This window comes from Python bivittatus, unplaced genomic scaffold, assembly GCF_059951505.1.
Source record: "Python bivittatus isolate LINGU-HERP-01145 unplaced genomic scaffold, Pbiv_v1 ctg000480_np1212, whole genome shotgun sequence".
In the NCBI taxonomy this organism is placed as follows: Eukaryota; Metazoa; Chordata; class Lepidosauria; order Squamata; family Pythonidae; genus Python; species Python bivittatus.
In genome coordinates, this window is record NW_028277075.1 from 85138448 (window position 1) to 85155761 (window position 17314).

General features: G+C 36.7%; 1 protein-coding gene across 3 annotated transcripts in view; it reads right to left on the reverse strand.

The window, feature by feature from the left end:
* Nucleotides 1–17314, reverse strand: part of OSBPL11 (oxysterol binding protein like 11) — a 73323-nt gene that overhangs the window by 27781 nt on the left and 28228 nt on the right. For 2 of the 3 annotated variants that reach the window (XR_015797183.1, XM_007427965.3), the window contains exons 2-7: nucleotides 16157–16225; nucleotides 13134–13309; nucleotides 9905–10005; nucleotides 6795–6974; nucleotides 4272–4473; nucleotides 388–533 (exon numbers count right to left, since the gene is read on the reverse strand). Coding sequence is in view for 2 of the 3 variants with exons in the window: in XM_007427965.3 (XP_007428027.2) it covers nucleotides 388–533; nucleotides 4272–4473; nucleotides 6795–6974; nucleotides 9905–10005; nucleotides 13134–13309; nucleotides 16157–16225 (874 nt within the window). In the remaining variant the exon portion in view is untranslated. The remainder of the gene's footprint in view (nucleotides 1–387; nucleotides 534–4271; nucleotides 4474–6794; nucleotides 6975–9904; nucleotides 10006–13133; nucleotides 13310–16156; nucleotides 16226–17314) is intronic. The other variant, XM_007427967.3, reaches the window with a different exon arrangement.

A 17314-nucleotide genomic window follows, 5' to 3' on the forward strand; every position in this document is an offset into this window, starting at 1 on the left:
AGCTCATTAATTTTATAAAATTTATAAATTTTATCTAGGTCAAGCAAAATGAATTACTGTTAAATTTCCCCATCTTCTTTAATCTGGAAGTTCTTCATTTGCATTCCTTGAAGGTTTTCATGGTTTAACCCACATATTACTTTAAAAGCATATTTAGCTATATTAATTTAAATTTCATAAATGTTTACTTTGTCCTAATATCTGTCAACATTTGTTGTTTAAAAAAAAAAGAAACAATACTTATCTTGAGCGTGAGTTTAAATTCTGATCAAACAGAGACTGTTCTTTTCTTGATAATTCTAACTACAGCTGAATATTCTAAGTCTGAAAAGTCCTTTTCTTTAAATTAAAACACAATGCAGAGCTAAGGGTTTTACATTATCTTACCCTGGTTAGCTGACCAGAACTGGAACTCGACTGTTCCTCTCTGACTGATGATGGCTTGGCTTGATCTGCAGGGAAATTCTGATCAGCTCCATTTTTGAAGTGATTTGGCAAAGAGATCTTTGGTTCCAACCAACTGATAGTTGTTCCTGAAGCAAGAGAGATCTTACGCTGAAATTTACTCATATTCCAGGAATTTCTTTTCATAAAATTGCTTCTGCCATTAGACAGTGTCACGCCCTCTCGCCCACAACACTAAAGGCAACTAAACTTGCTCTGCAGCAACAACAAAAAAGGTGGATGCAAGAGAGCACCCCCTTCTCACAGTCTTCTTATTGGAATGAAGCTTACGGCTGGGCAATGATGACACAGAACATGTTCCTGATGAGGAGGAGATGGTGTTATGAAAGATGTAATCAGACACTAGATAAAGAACCCAGTAAGACTGGATTGTTATATAATATCATTAGACAGGTTGCTGAATCAACATTCTAGTTATGCCATTGAAGGGGGAAGAAAACGGAAATATAACTAAAATTAAAGGATACAAGTTTAGATCAAAAAGAATGTCGCAATGCTCTGCTCTGTTATATAAATTACAGTTGCTTGAAAATAAAAACTATTTAATGATGCTGGTATCTCCAATTACCTCTCCGCCCCCAGTTAGTCTATCTGAATGGATACATTTCCTTATCAATAATGAAAATGTTCCATTCTGTTCTCAAACGCTAGTGTTCGTAAAAACTAATAAAGTCCTGTTAAAAAGAAGCATATACATAAGTTTGCATAAAGGAACATCTGGGTTCAGAAACTACTGATAGTTTGGCATCTTCAGCTTACAGTCCTGGATTTATCAGCTTAGTCACTAAAAAAACCTTGGAAAAATGCAATTTACAGCACTTACCTGGATAGACTGAATGTATTTTATATTCAGTACTTAAACTTCAAGCTAACTGCAGCAAAGTCTCTCAGGAGTCTTAAATACTGAAGGGGTGAATATGTCCTACTTTGCATGTAAGTCCCTACGCTTTCCATTTTGCATAATGCTCACATTTCTATATGGCAGGCATTGTTTTAATTATTTTGCTTTTACATAGGCATATTAAACGCTTCCAAAACACAGAAAACAGGCACAAATTCAAATGCATTCAGTAATACAGATTAAGTATGTTCCTGAAAAAGGAACATCTGCGAGAACTGGGATCAGAAGACCATCCCAAGCTAATTATGGCCTGCTTTACACATTACATTAAGCCATGGTTGGTTTATCTACTATTAACTGAATAAGCCATAATGGCTGGTTTGCATAATGGACCTTATTATATGACTTAATGCTGCACAGGTGATGCACGTACGTGTGCCCTTACCCACTTACAGCAAACAGCAAAATTATACATAAGCTACTTGTGCTTTGGTATTCTCATCCCAACAAGTATATGACTATATAGGCAAAGCTTTGTACTACCCCGTTCTGTTGAAGATGGAGTTCTTTAAGGACATGTTGTTAAAACATTTATGTATTTGACTTAAATACCACTATATTATACATCGATTCAAAGCAATGTACAACTCCCACACACAAATAATTACAACAGTAATACAGAAATAATCCATAAAATTCTCAAATTACTATATAGTAATTTTCATAAATTACTATAATCAAAAATAAAAATAGTGATTGGCATACTGATGACATATCCTAACTGAATGTCTTTCTGAACAGCTTAGTTTTTAAGGTTTTCCTAAAGAACAGGAGCAAAGGAGCCCTAAGAATTTCCAGCAGGTGACTGCTTCCATAGGATAGACATCAGTGTTGAGAAGCAGGATGATCTTGCTTTCTCCTGGAGCTTATGTGGAGAAGGAAGGAATCGCCAGCATTCCAACTTAAGAAGCACACACTGGATGGGTATGATTCGCTTGAAGTAGACAAAGACTACTAAGGCACCCAGGTACCAAGCCACGTTGGGTTTTAAAGGTCAAAACCAGTACTGTTAATTGTACCACAGCCCCAAACTTTGGGCAGTGTCTCTCACACACTGACAAGTGGGCAGAAACATTATGGATCAACCAACTGGCAGTTCTGAGTAGTTTTCAAGGGTAGCCATACTTAGAATGAATTTCAGCAATCTAATCCTGAGGTGCCAAGGGCACTGATCACTGTTGCCAGGTCATCCTTCTCCAAGAAATGATGTAACTAGCATACCAGCCAGAGCTGGGTAAAGGCTCCCTAGCTACAGTCTCCACCTACCTGCCTAGCAGTAACAGTGAGCCTAGGAGGCCTCCCAAATTGCACACCGGTTCTTCAAGAAGAGTGCTACTCTTCCACAATTACCACTGGAGTGGAGCACCAAATGATTTAAGGACAAACAGTAACTCAATTCTTGCTGGCATTAAACTTTTCCCATCCAAATCCTTACAGCCCCAGGGACTGACCAAGGACCTCCATTCCATCACTGATTTAACTGAGAGTGTTGATGCACATCTGGGTGTCATCAGCAGAACTAACATCATTTCACCCCAAACTGATATAAAGATTCTCTCAGTAGCTTCCTGTAAATGTCAAGTAGCAAGGGAGTGAGAGAAGAACCCTGCAGTACCCTGCCCTGGAGCAGCCACCAGGCAGACCATTTTTCCCACACTACTGCTGACTGAAACCATCCATTCAGGAAGGAGCAGAAGCACAGTAAAGCAATGCTCCAGCTCCCAACCTGTGCAGGTGGCCCTGAAGAATATCATGGTTGATGGAATAAAAAACTGCAGAAAATCTAAAAGGACCAGGAAGGGCACACTCCCCTTATGCACATTATCCAGCAGTGCTATCAGTGGAGTTGTTGTCCCATATCCAGACCTGAACCTGACTGAAAAGATCCAGATAATTCTTCTCCCAAGGTGCCATATAGTAAGGTGCAGATACTAAGGACAAAATCATAATTATTGTGCTACAATGTCTCCAGAGATAAACATGCCAATAATGATAAATTAGGAAATATTAAACCACTTCCTAATGGGGGGAGGTGGGTGGTCTTCAACTGTAGGCTGTAGTTTTGAAACAAGTATATTGTGTATTCCATACTATCTGTTACACAGCCTTCCCACTCAAAGATACATAGTTCAGGATTTTATCCTCTGGATGTCAATTTTGGAATCAGAAAATCAATTCATCGATCAAAAACACCACAGAATTCTGAACACAGTTGTATAACAGAGTCGTGAGTTATTTGCTCCACACCCTTTACATAAGCCTATTAGAAAATGAAACATCACCAGAGAGAGCAGATCATTTCTAAGTTATCAAATCCTAGTGAACTATAAAAGGGTGTCTCGTCCTCGTTTGACAGGTTTTACTTGAGCAAACAGAAGTTTCAGCTGCTGAAAATATGCCTGCTATGAAGAGTGCTTTATGCAACCAATGTCTTTCACAGGTCTGCTAAATAAATTCTGCTTCAGCAATATTTCCCCATTCATTCAAAATATGCATATATGGTAATTTTTGAAGTGATCTAATATGATTTAATGTGATCTGTCTTTAGGAATATGTACTGTATACACTGGAAAAACTTCAACCATAAAGTCAGAGACAAATTACAGAGCAGAGATAAAAAGATTACAGCTATTATTTTCTTGTTTTAGCAAATGACTGCTTAAACAATGAATTTAAGGAGAGTACTTTTTATATTATCAATTCCGTTCTCTATGAACACTGTCTGAAACTGAAATCATCCCCAAATATGAGGCCAAATGATGCTAACAGTGATTTCCATAATGAACCCACCTTCTGAAGATGAATATACCAGAGACTGCTGTTGCTTAGATGCTTCCAGGGGGAAAAAAACACACAACTTCTGATTTTAACTTTTTATTCAAACAGAGCAAATGTAACAACTCACCAGTAGATAAGGATCCCTTTTGTTGTGATGCATGCTGCAGCTGGAGAATGTGAAAACAATCATTTAAACAATTCATTGTTGCCATGGAGGTTGCCTTGAGCATCAGCAGGTCTTGGTCTAAGGAAGAAAGATGACCCGAGGCAGGAAGGCATTCGATGCTTCTTACCAAGTCTCTCTGCTGTCCTTCAGCTTGAGACATCTTCTGCAGTTAACCAAGGCACAAAGGTTTTACAATGCTGGTAACATGAAACTTCAGGAAAACTTTGTTTTTTACTTAAAATACTTCCTTCGTTAAAATGGTATTTTGTGAAAATAGCATTTCTTGTCGTTTATTCAAACTTGTGACATTCTTTATAAAGGTTGTAAAAATCTGTAATTTATTTTCTAGCAAAGAAATGTGTGTGACATGTTCCAGAACTGACAACTTATTTTCTAGTCTTCATATTCATGAATAAAAAACAATAGTACAGAGAAGAATCAGTTAAAGATTTTTAAAAATCCTAAACCATCCAATTTCTTAGCTTCAGTGATCAGCACCAGAGTTTTCTGCTTCTCAGCATAATATATTTCCTTACTCTTTGATTCTTACCTAAAATTTCAAACAAGTTCTCGGATTTTTCTCTTGAACATAATATGTAAATTAACCATAATTATTTTACTTCCTACTTTCAAATCTCCTCCCCATTTCAAAAGGAAGGAACTTTATAGAAATGTGATAGGTAATAATGTCATTAATTTTTTTCCTGAAAAAGAAATGAATTCTTCCACATAAAGTAACAATGTAAGCAAGTAAAGGCATCTAAAATTTTGCTACAAAGTCAAAATCCAAAATGAGCACTTTATGTATTACTTACTTCATTCTTAAATATGTATGAATATTATATTGTCTCTTGCATCAGAGAAATCAAGAGTTGGAATCAACTTCAAATCAATACAAGAAGCAGGAATCCTACCCAGCCTGTTAGACACGCTAATGCCAACAATTTTTTCAGAACTCAGGATTTCTCTTTTCCCACTCTTAATTCCAGGCACCACAGATGCATATTCTTCTCAGAAGTTTGCCTTCAACTTTCTGAGAATTCTCAAATACGATTCTTAAAGTTTGCCTTCACTGTAGTAATAATAAGTAATAAAATAAGTAATAAAATAAGTAATAGTAAAGGAACCATGTTCTACATTTGGTAACCTCCTATATTTGGGCTTTTAATTTTAGCTAGATCTTAAAGTGTTTCATTGCAGAACAGTCAACTGAAAGTTCCTTAGTGCTTCTGATATTAGCCTTGATGCAAATAGAAGGTTTTGTGTTCTCTTAGACCCAGCTTACGTGCTCTTTCCCTCCTCTACTGAAATTCTTTTCTCTTTCAATGCTAAATATCTGCTGAATCAAATGTTAATCCCAGTCATCTTTCCACCAGTATTTGGAATCTGCTTCTAATTATATTGTCAGACTCTAATATATTAAGTAATGGTAGCATTTAGTGATGTGCAAATGTAAAGGCAACCATAGCTGGTGTTGAAAGAGAATAGAGGATGAGATACATAGAAGGATAATGAGTCGTCAGTGGGCCAAAGAAGAGGAAGAGAAAAGAGACTATTTCAGGTCAACTGGACATTATTTGGCTTCTAACTATGGCCAAGAAATCAAGAAATAGAATGACTGCACTGAGCCTGATTTTTACCCATCATTAACTAACATCTATAATGAAAAAGGAAAACTGAATGAAGGGTTGCAGAATTCTCACAACCTCAGTTCTTATTCTGCATATAGCACTGTCCTTTACACAAAATTAAATGCATTTAATGTTTTATACAGCAACCCTCTGTTCTCCTAAGTCAAGCTTTTTATTTAATGCAATGACAAGTAAACACTAGAAACACACTTTTACAAACTGCTCTAATTAGTAAATTACAGTAGTAATTCAAGATATGTTGCAAAGCAACATCTAGCTAATGTAAGCTGATAGTACAAGATACAAAATATTTAGGTCATTCAAGGCTGTGCTATAGGTCAAGTCACTAGTCCAAATATTTTACTAACAATATTATTGTAGAAAAAAATTGCAAGAAAGTAGCTTCTAAATAAGCCTAATTAACTAGTAGGCAAAATATTGCTCTACATTCTTTAACAACCAGCCAAGTTGCTAGGAGCTGGGCGGCATGTAAATTTAATTTATTATTGTTATTATTATTAGTAGTAGCAGCAGCAGCAGCAGCAGCAGCAGCAAAGGAATGTCACAGAGGAGAATGTATACTTTTTCGAAGCTAGAACTATAGTATGCAAACAGGAACATCTAACCTAAGAGGAAATATGCTGTATTTGTTCTCTTTAATAAGCTGTAATAAATGCCCCAAACTGGTAGGGTCTTTTTTTTCCTTCCTAGCATTTTTCCCACATGTGCAGGGTAGGGTTCAAGTGTGTTTCCACAAAAATGATAATGGCTTTTAAGAACGCACGGGGCTATTTGCTTTCTAAAGGTAAACCGTTCTTCCAAAGAAACCAAGAAAAAAATGATATGTACCAACCTCTCGTACATCAATTAAGTGATCTGGCTGCAGAATGGGAATTCTCTTCCCAGCTGGCAACTTGTGATGGCCAACACTGAAAAAGGAAGCTGCATTTTGGCTGGGTCTTCTCTGCATACCGGGAGAGCCACTTCCTTGAGATGCAAGAGAGAAGCTGCGAGATTTCAGAGGAGGATTGTTCTGGTGAACAAACATACATATTAGGAAATCCTTGAAAACTAATTGTTTAAATGTCCATCCTTCTAACTTATCCATTTCATTAAGTACACAGATATTCTCTTAGACTGCTTCTAAATTCTTGATTATATATATATATATATTGAATGAATATATATATTCATTCATTCATTCATTCATTCATTCATTCATTCATTCATTCATTCATTCATTCTAATACAATTATTAATACAGCAGGCTAGGAGCACACATTAACATTCTTCAGGGGCCAGGGCTGCATCCATCACAGCTATGCCCCCAGACCCAGCATTGCATGAAACACAATACATTATGCTATAGTGGTTAAGGTGCTGGACTAGAACTGGAGAGGTCCAAGCTCAAGTTTGCTCTCAGCCCTAAAAGCTCACTGGGTGACTTTGGGCCAGTCACTCACTCTCACTCCAGCCTACCTCATAAGTAGGTTGTGGGGGTGGTGGGGAGAAAGGAGAAAGCACTATGCATGCCACCTTGAGCTCCTGAAGGAAAGGTGGGATATAAATCTGAGATAAATAAATATTATGTTTCACTTTTCATACAGTAAAACCTGGCTAATCCTAGAAAAGCTCCACAATAAAGTAGCAGGCAGGAGATACTTGACTTTTCTTTTTGCTGAAATTCAATTGTTTTTCAGCACAAAAGGCTGCAAGATATATTTGAAAGATTCTGGAGCAGAAGTTGAAGTTTGATCCCTATGTGAAAAACTGACACTCTAAAATAACTGAATGTAAAAATGACTGTTGTTTTGTTTTGTATTAATACTTGTGCAAAAAAAAAGTTATTAATGGTCTAGAGCAGCATATTATTATTTCTTTAACCTGATACTCTGCAAAAACACTCTGGGTTGTCTAAATCTGCAGAATATATTCAGCTAAAGCATTTTTTTGATTTCTCAGTTTGGATCAGATGTTTTAGCAGTTTTTGAAATTCCCAGATTACTTGATTGTTGGAAAGTGTCCTAGATGAGTTTAAGCCTATAGTTAATTTGCAAGAATTTTGAATTCAGAATTAGAATATCCTATTAAGGCAAATAAATGGTTATGTTTTAAGGAATGTAAAATACATTTGTTATGATGTTAAGATGAGATTAATTCATCAAAATATTATTTTTTGTTTTTGTTTAGTGAACATCTTAGCATGTATTAAGAAGAAACAGTTGTCAGTCTTTTTATCCTGGAGATGAGGATGTTGGACACATAATTAGGCTTGCTTTACAGTCGATGGACTATTCATATTACTGTTAATATGATTTGGGGAAGAAAAATAAAGTCTAAAAATTGTAATGCAATGTTGAACTATATACCAAAAACTTGGAATTCATAAATTTATGAAGAACTTGGGACATATCAAGCTTGCAGTATAGCTAAAAAGAGAATTTTAGATGGTTGCAAAGAAATAACCTCTAGACCTTAAATACGGGACTGAAGTAATATGTTCATTCTCAGTCTTCAATTACCCCTTTATTAACAAAATAAAACGAGTGATCAGTACAACTCTGTGAACAAGATTTAATTACCTGCTTAAAACGGATTTGCTTTTACTTATCAACAGTAAATATTTTTATTTCATTGCTGTTGTTTTGTTGCTTTTTTCTTATTTTTGTTTTGCATTTTGTCTGTGTTCTTTGTATATTATAGTGTACAAAAATGAAAATAAAAACATAAAAGTGGGGGCGAGAGCTTCCAAAGACTGAATCTGCCTTAGTAATTTCATTTTGGCAAAGATATAACACTAAGTCAAAATGTGTATTCTTTCCCAGATGGCTGGCTAATGATAATGCTTAAAGCTTAAAGCCAGCTTCCACTGTTTATGAGCAGCTGAAAGAGAACATGATGAGCTTCATTTTGCAACCTAGAAAACTGGTTTATCAGTCATGCTGCAGCAACACATTTTAGCATACAGAGACTTCTCTGTTTTACTTGTCGATTCACTTGACAGAACTCCCCAATATGTTACAAACCCCCATCTGGGGGTTACAGGGCCAACCACAACCCCCTTCACTCATGCCAGCTGCATATTCGGCAACCAAATGCACAGGGACACGCATCTGTGCATGAAGACAAATGTATAATTAGCTGAGCATTAACCATGGTAGCCAATACAAGTTGCAGTCATATAAATCTCATCAACCTTTTCATATCTCCAAGAGGAAACACATTCACACCCCAATTTCACACATTCTGAATATTCTGAAACAAGTCACGCTGCTTTCAATAAGCTTTACTCTCAGGTATAAGCACAGGATTGCAGCTTCTGGTTTTACAAAGTGAAAACAGATGCAAAGCTTCCCATCTGCTCTAAGATACAATTGTGCATCAAACAAGTTAAAAACAATTAGAAAGTTACAGAGACCCATACAGGTTGATCAGGTTAATAAGTCAATTTATAAAAAGGACTTTTGGGTGTGTATACAGCTGCTTTGTTCCTCCCCTTGAACAAGCTGTAAACAACAGAGGAAATCTTTTAAAACATGAGTTTCATCTAAACTTCAAATAATGGTTTAATATTCTGGCTTGTTCTAAATGAAGGACTATGATTTCCTGGGACTTCTTGGATTGTTCTCAGTCCCTATGAAGATAAAGGATTTTTTTGTAGCTGAGATTTTGTTTATCAAAAAATAACTGGAATAATCTGCTTTAGATAATTTTACTAAAACATGTCATATTCTGGGATAAAACTTTAGCTGCACATTAGAGGAAAGAGGAGCCTATAAATCAGCTACAAGTCCTTTAATACGTAGAACTGTTTTTCAAATTAAATTAAATCCAATTGATCTTGACATTGCTGTTGTTTTCTATCAGGTGTTCATTTTTTTTGGTAAATGTAATTATGACCCATCAGTACATCGGTACACATGATTTATATACATTTTACACTATTATTGCTGCATGACTTACAGTGTTTGTTACAGACAGTACCTTTCCAATTGCTTCAGTATGGTGTTGTGTACATATCTGAAGCCTGCTGACCCAATGCTGCCTTTCTTTGGCATCCGTAGCTGAATAAAAAGCAAAAGGAGAAGAAAGCTCACATATAGGTAGACAAAAATACAGAGTTTCAATTCAAGTTATACTGAAAGAGCCCAGCTTCCTACAAACAGACAAATGAAGTTCCCTACTACCACCATAGCAGAAAGACTGGCTATTTCCTCCTTTCCTAAACACTTTTTTCAAGAAGAATATGGAAACTCTTAAAGAGCAATTAGGATGATGCTGGAGATTGCCAGAGGGGAAGAATGATTAAATTAACTGAAAATAATCTCTACTTTTTGATAGCAGCAACATTCAAAAGTGAAATTCTGCTCAGGGGATACTAAACTGGAAACGTGTAATGACAGAACCAACCCCAATGGCTATAACAAAAGATATAGTGAGGTATTTGCCAAAACACAAGTAAAGCAACAACAGGAGCTAGTAACAACAAGCATGCTCTGTCTTTAACATTGTACTCATTTTCACATGACCAAACAGAAAGTAGTGCATCTAACAAAAACAATCTGAAGATTAAAGCTTAGATTAAAATTATACTAGTTGGTGGGACTTCTGAAGAACCAATGACAGATTGAAGACCACTCTGCAAGAGCAGAGCCGACGACTGCGGCAGAAAGAGGAGCTGGTGAACAGATTGGCTTGTCAGAACTCCTCTCCAGAGCAAGGAGAGGACGATTGCCCACAAGCACTCCATACAGCAGCTCCCTGCAAGGAGACCATAAGACAGGAGTCTCTGGTGGGTTTTAGAGTTCTGGGAGCCAGGGGAAAGTCATCTTGCCTAAGCTGCAGTTCAGTACCTTCAAAAGGACCCTGGGCTCACATACTTCCTTTCTTAACCACTTTAGGAAATTGCTTGTTGATGACTTTTTGGATGTTAAGAACGTTCAGAAGGGCAACTTTCATTACACTGGGTGAGTTTCCTTCTATTCTTGACCAAAGAAGTTTCATGCAAGTTTAAGGGGAATATGAAACTGATTGGATTAAGGTTAAAATATATAGTACTGTGCAAATGTTTTAGGCAGGTGTGAAAAAATGCTGTAAAGTAAGAATGCTTTCAAAAATATATACTGTAATTGTTTATGTTTATCAATTTACAAAATGCAAAGTGAGCAAACAGAAGAAAAACCCAAAGCAAATCATGGATTCTCTTCATGGAATCCCAGACAGACTTGATGATGCTGAGATCAGGACTCTGTGGGGGGCAAAACCATCACTTCCAGGACTCCTGGTTCTTCTTTACGCTGAAGATAGCTCTTAACGACATTGGCTGTATATCTGGGGTTGTTGTCCTGCTGCAGAATAAATTTGGGGCCAATCGCACACCTCCCTGATGGTACAGCATGAGGGATAAGTATCTGCCTGTATTTCTCAGCATTGAGGACACCACTGATCCTGACCAAATCTCCAACTCCATTTGCAGAAATGCAGCCCCAAACCTGCAAGGAACCTCTGCCATGCTTCCCTGTTGCCTGTAGACACTCATTATTGTACCACTCTCCAGCCCTTCGGCGAACAAACTGCCTCCTGCTACAGCCAAATCTTTCAAATTTTGACTCAGCAGTCCAGAGCATCTGCTGCCATTTTTATGCAACCCAGTTCTTATGTTTTCATGCATAGTTGAGTCGCTTAGCCTTGTTTCCACGTCGGAGGTATGGCTTTTTGGCCGCAATTCTTCCATGAAGACCACTTCTGGCCAGGCTTCTCTGGACAGGAGATGGGTGTACCTGGGCCCCACTGGTTTCCTCCAGTTCTGTGCTGATGGCACTGGTGGACATCTTCCGATGTCAAAGGGACTAAGCACAATGTGTCTTTCATCTGCTGCATTAAGTTTCCTTGGCTGACCACTGTGTCTACGGCCCTCAACATTGCCCGTTTCTTTGTGCTTCTTCGAAAGAGCTTGAACAGCACATCTTGAAACCCCAGCCTGCTTTGACATTTTTGCCTGGGAGAGATCTTGCTGATGCCGTATAACTACCTTGTGTCTTTTTGCTGTGCTCAGTCTTGCCATGGTGTATGGCCTGTGACATGAAACTGTCTTCCACAACCTCACCTTAGTAGCAGAGTTTGGCTGTTCCTCACCCAGTTTTAAGCCTCCTACACAGCTATTTCTGTTTCAGTTAATGACTGTGTTTCAACCTACATATGAAATTGATAATCATTAGCACCTGCTTGGTATAATTGGTTAATAATACACCTGACCTAATCCTACAAGATCCCTGACTTTATGCAAGCGTACAAAGTGTGCAAGTGTAAGAACTGATGCTGGTTTGAAGCCAAAGGGTGGTCACACCAAATATTGATTTGATTTAATTTCTCTTCTGTTTGCTCACTTTGCATTTTGTAAATTGATAAACATAAACAATTACAATATATATTTTTGAAAGCATTCTTACTTTACAGCATTTTTTCACACCTGCCTAAAACTTTTGCACAGTACTGTATATGTTGTTATTTCTGGTAACTCTTGATGGACTTTTGCTGATTAAGACTGAATGATGAGGATTTATAATTTGCTTATAGATAAGAGACGAGATATGGGAAGAAGATATCTTTTGCTGAAATGTCAGAGAAGGTGATAAGTTACTGAAATTGTTTGCACTTTTCTTGATGAAGAGGGAAGTCATTTCTTTATATATCTTTTTTATTTCTTCTTTTCTTTTTCTCTGCATTCTTTATTTTTATTTTTATATTTTTCTTAGTATTAGTTTTTTATCTTTGTATTTTTAAACTTTAATAAAAATTATTATAAAAAAATTATACCAGCTGGTAACTGTTTTCAAAGGTTGATAGCTAGTGAGGAATTGGGTGCAGATATCTTCAAATTACTTTTTACTGGCAGTATGACAACCACTTTTTTTTTTTTTTTTTAACGAAAACATTCTATGAAGGCCTGCAGTCTTGAGTTTCTCAGAAATCTTACTGTTTTATGGATTAACCCAATTAAATAAATACCTGGATTTTATTTTCTATAAAATGCCTGCTTCTCTCTCTTTCTCTATACCAACAAATGCCCTGCCTGAATTCAGTCAGAATGAAAGCAAAGGCCAGTACAGATCAGTAACCACAGAAGCAGCAAGATTGCTTCCTAGTGGACAAACAACGTACTGTTACAAAGGAACTATTAAAAAACCTCTACCTCTCAGTTTATACTGTTCTCCGCTAGCAGCATTCACTGTAAAAGTATGAGAATCTTCATCACTAGGAGATATCACAGCTCCAGCCAGCTGCAAGGTACCTCTAGGTTTCTGGTTTCTGGACTGTTCATTCACAAAATACTCCAAGAGGCCAGCTTCATTGTTTAAGACAAAATACCTATAATGGTGAAGAAAAAGCAAATTCAGAAATTCCCCCCCTTTTTCAAACATGTAGCTAATTTCCAAATTTGAGCGCTTGTCAGGCAATATGCCCACATATGAATCTCAATCCATGAGACTGTAGTCTTCTCTTACAAGTGACTGTACATAGCCTTTGAAAAGTCCTGAACACTTCAATGTGAGCTGAAATCTGAATAGCGAAGGATTCCAGTTCCTTTGGAAGACTTCACATCCAGGTGAAGATTCTGGGTTGCAGGGAAGCGTGCTGTACCCATGCTGACATTGTACAGCACAATTCAAAGAGGGGAGGGCTGCTCGCTGTTTTTCCAGTGTTGAGGCGATACCATTGCACAAGTTATCATCTAAACCAGTGTTTTTCAAACTTGGCAACTTCAAGATGTATGGACTTCAGCTCTCAGAATTCCCCAGCCAGCAAACTGGCTGGGTAATTCTGGGCGTTGAAGTCCACACATCTTAAAGTTGCCAAGGTTGAAAAACATTGATCTAAACAGAGGTCATATACAGCCTGGATCTTGACTTAGTTCCTGCTTTAGAGGAATATGCCTTGCTCTGAAAAAAAAATATTTTTTTGGAGTGGAAGTATGAAACATATATTGCAGACAGGAGAGATAAGTTTTAACTATTCTTGCCTCTCAGCCACTTATGCCCAATAATCTTTCTGCCAAAAGATGGGAGATAATCTGTGGAAGGTGGCATTGGGGACTGCACAGGGAGGGGCCAAATGAGAAAAAGCTGCCTTCTGCCATTCTGCAACTTCCATTTGGGGATGGAAAAATGTGGACCTGGCCTTTGGGGTTAAGCAGGTGATCTTTCTGTTTTGTGCAACCTTTACATAATGCCCCTGAAACAACAAGGAGGTGAATGATGAGGTAATACATCAAAACTAACCAACCATATTATAAGACAACCCTTAAAAAATAAACACAAGGATGGAAATATTTGGAATACCAAAAAATGGTCTGTAGGAAATAAGAGGAATGGCTTCAGTTTTGAGGCTTTTATTAGAGCTGAGGCATCTGCTGAAAGACTTCAAAATTCCATGAAGCAGAAGAGTGTGTGGTGTGGTCTGCCATTCAGACCCATCGGCCAGCACAAAGTAATATCCCTGGTACATCGCAAGCTGAAGCTGGAAAGTTTTAGTACAGGAACCTTCTCTTTGGTCCCCTGACAAACAAGGAAGTCTTCCTGACACACACAAAAAATCTGTACGTTTATTTATCAAACTTGTATGCCGTCTGACTCCCAATGACTGTAGTTACATGTTCAGAGGCACTTCATCTTTCCATTCTTAAATAGGACTTTGCACATTCTCAGAGATTTTTAACCTTAGGGTCATGAATTGTTGATATAAACAGAAGAAGCTGGAAACTACAGAGATCATAGAGAATCAGGATCCAAAGCTATTGATATATCCTTATTTCTCAGCTGAGATTTTTATATAAGAAGCAGTGAAGACATCAATAAGCGAAAGTAATGTTTCAAATTTTTCCCTAATTTAAGCTAGCCTACAATCACTGATTGAAAGAAATCCCTATTTTAGCAATAGCAGGCCATATGATATGGCTGTTCTATGGGCCAATTTAGACTAGGAAAATATTACTGTGCTTATTATTATCATAAAAATATACATTATTTTTAGCCCAGTTACTGAGTTTCAGCGGACAAATGAGATGACTGTCAATGTCACACATTACACAAAATATAATCTGTGGTAAAAAATCATGTTACTGTTACTTAAGAAGATTTCGTTTTATTACAATGGTAGCGTCACTAAAATCAATACAGTTACTACTCCATTTAGAAGCTACTGGATACCAAAAATGCAATGGTTTTATATGGGCATAGTTTAACCAATAATAAAATGAGCATCTTTAGCTCAACAAGATTATGCACATCCTGGGATTTCAAATATAGTTCATAGACTGAAGAATCCATTTACATTGCAAATATCAGGAACAGGTGGAATATGGATCCCTAATATTCAACAAACAGAACTCAAAGCACTGAGGGGAAAAAGGAGACCTGAAGGCAAAACATGTGGTTTTTTTTGTTTTTGTTTAAGACCATATTTCAGAGTATTTCAAAGAGAACAAGCATTCCCAAGATCTTGTCATATCATAACAATTTTATTGTAGTAGGAAAGATAGGAGGAAGATAAGCAAGAGCAAAAACTTAGCTTCCCCAAAGCCTTTGTAAACTTGAAAAAAAAGCCCAAATGTTCAAATCTTGTTTTCAAATTCACCCAAATACTCACTTGAAAAAAGATAGTTGTAATTGTGTTGCACCAAGACTGCAAATTCCTATATATCTTTACTAGGGAATAAACTACAAAAGAAAACCATGAATCTTGTTTCTGAATAAACTTATAGTACATAGGATTTTACTGTAATCTTACTCCCAGAAGTGTCTCAAAATATGAGCTACATTCTTAAATATTTTTTTTTATCTTGTAAACACTATGACTGATCAAAAGTCCAATAATATATCCAAAATCATATTTCTTTTGCTTATAATAGTAACTGTGCTACAACCTCAATGTTCAAATATATTTCATAGCTGTATTTTCCTTTGCATCATCTCTTGAAGGGTAAAATACATGAAGCACTCTCGTTTAATGAAAAATTTACAGTTCAGGAAATCAAATACTTGCACTAAAATAAAAGATTATTGCTGAAACAATTCTTCACTCGCTTATTTTTTTTTCCTAAAACGCAACAAAAACAATTCGATTTTCTTGTGTTTCTCAGCATTTTAATAACAATTTCTGCCTGACGAATAAAGCTATTCTATCCGAAATACTGACATTTTGGGAAATTAGACTTACCGGTACTGCCAGCCTGTTACAAGATTTGTATACTTCATTAAATAGCCAGAAATGTTTTCCATGTGATCACTGTGGCAAATATAAGAACAGAGCTCATCAGCTACAGGCAAATAACAACAGTTAAAATATTTCACATAGATGTTCTGTAATTTCATATTTGATAGAGTAATAGAAGAGACTTCGTAACTCAGCACAAATGTCAAATGTTCTTAAGTCAGAAACTGCTGCAAGCACTTGCTCCTTGTTTGTCTTTGTAGTGTTGATTCAGAATAGAGGTGCTTTAAATAATCTACCAATCTGCAAACTGTACTGATGCATAAACTATTGGGATCAGTAATAAATTACTGGGCACCTCTTGAGTTGTTTATAAAGCTTCAATATTAAAGATTAAATTACTAAATACTCTTAAGGTTTCCAACTTTAAGGAAAGCTTTTTGGGCTCTTTAACTATTATTCATTATGAAAATGGCTGTTGATTAAGGTTAAAAGAATACCTTTAAAAATTGGACTAAGTAAATAAATCACTGGCCACTATTAATTAAGGAAAAGCACATTTAAAATTTTTTGAACTGGTGCACACTCTTGGACTCTGAGTATATGTTATAAATCATCAACATCACTGGAGACTATTATTTTGCTCAAGCACAACATTCTGAACCTTTTCTTGCCAAATAACTAAAGCCTGTTGTCTTTAACAAGATCTTTGTGGGCCACACCAAGCTTCTCTTGGTGTACACTGGGCTCCTTGCTCCATCTGTTTTTTACATTTAAAAAACTCTTAATTTTAAAAGAACATTTAATGCAGAAAAGGAAATTCCAGCTTCCAATCTCCTTTATTTATTTCCAAAAATGTCTTTTGCCCCATAATCTTTCTCAGAAAATAAAAATGGTGGTATGCCTGCTTATATAGACATTAAGCAGAATTACTGGGAAGCATACTGGGGAAGGACTGCAGTAGATAGGGAGGACATTTGTACACTGGTGCTTTGTAATTGTTACATTCCCCCACTGCAGCCATTTTATGAATGGGCAAGTTCTCTCCAACAAACAAATGTCCAAGCGCAACAGCAGCCAAAAAGAATAAGTAAAGTGTATGCATCACAGAGCAGACACACTCCATGTTATTTATCTCCTCATATATGGTAGACCCACAGTATC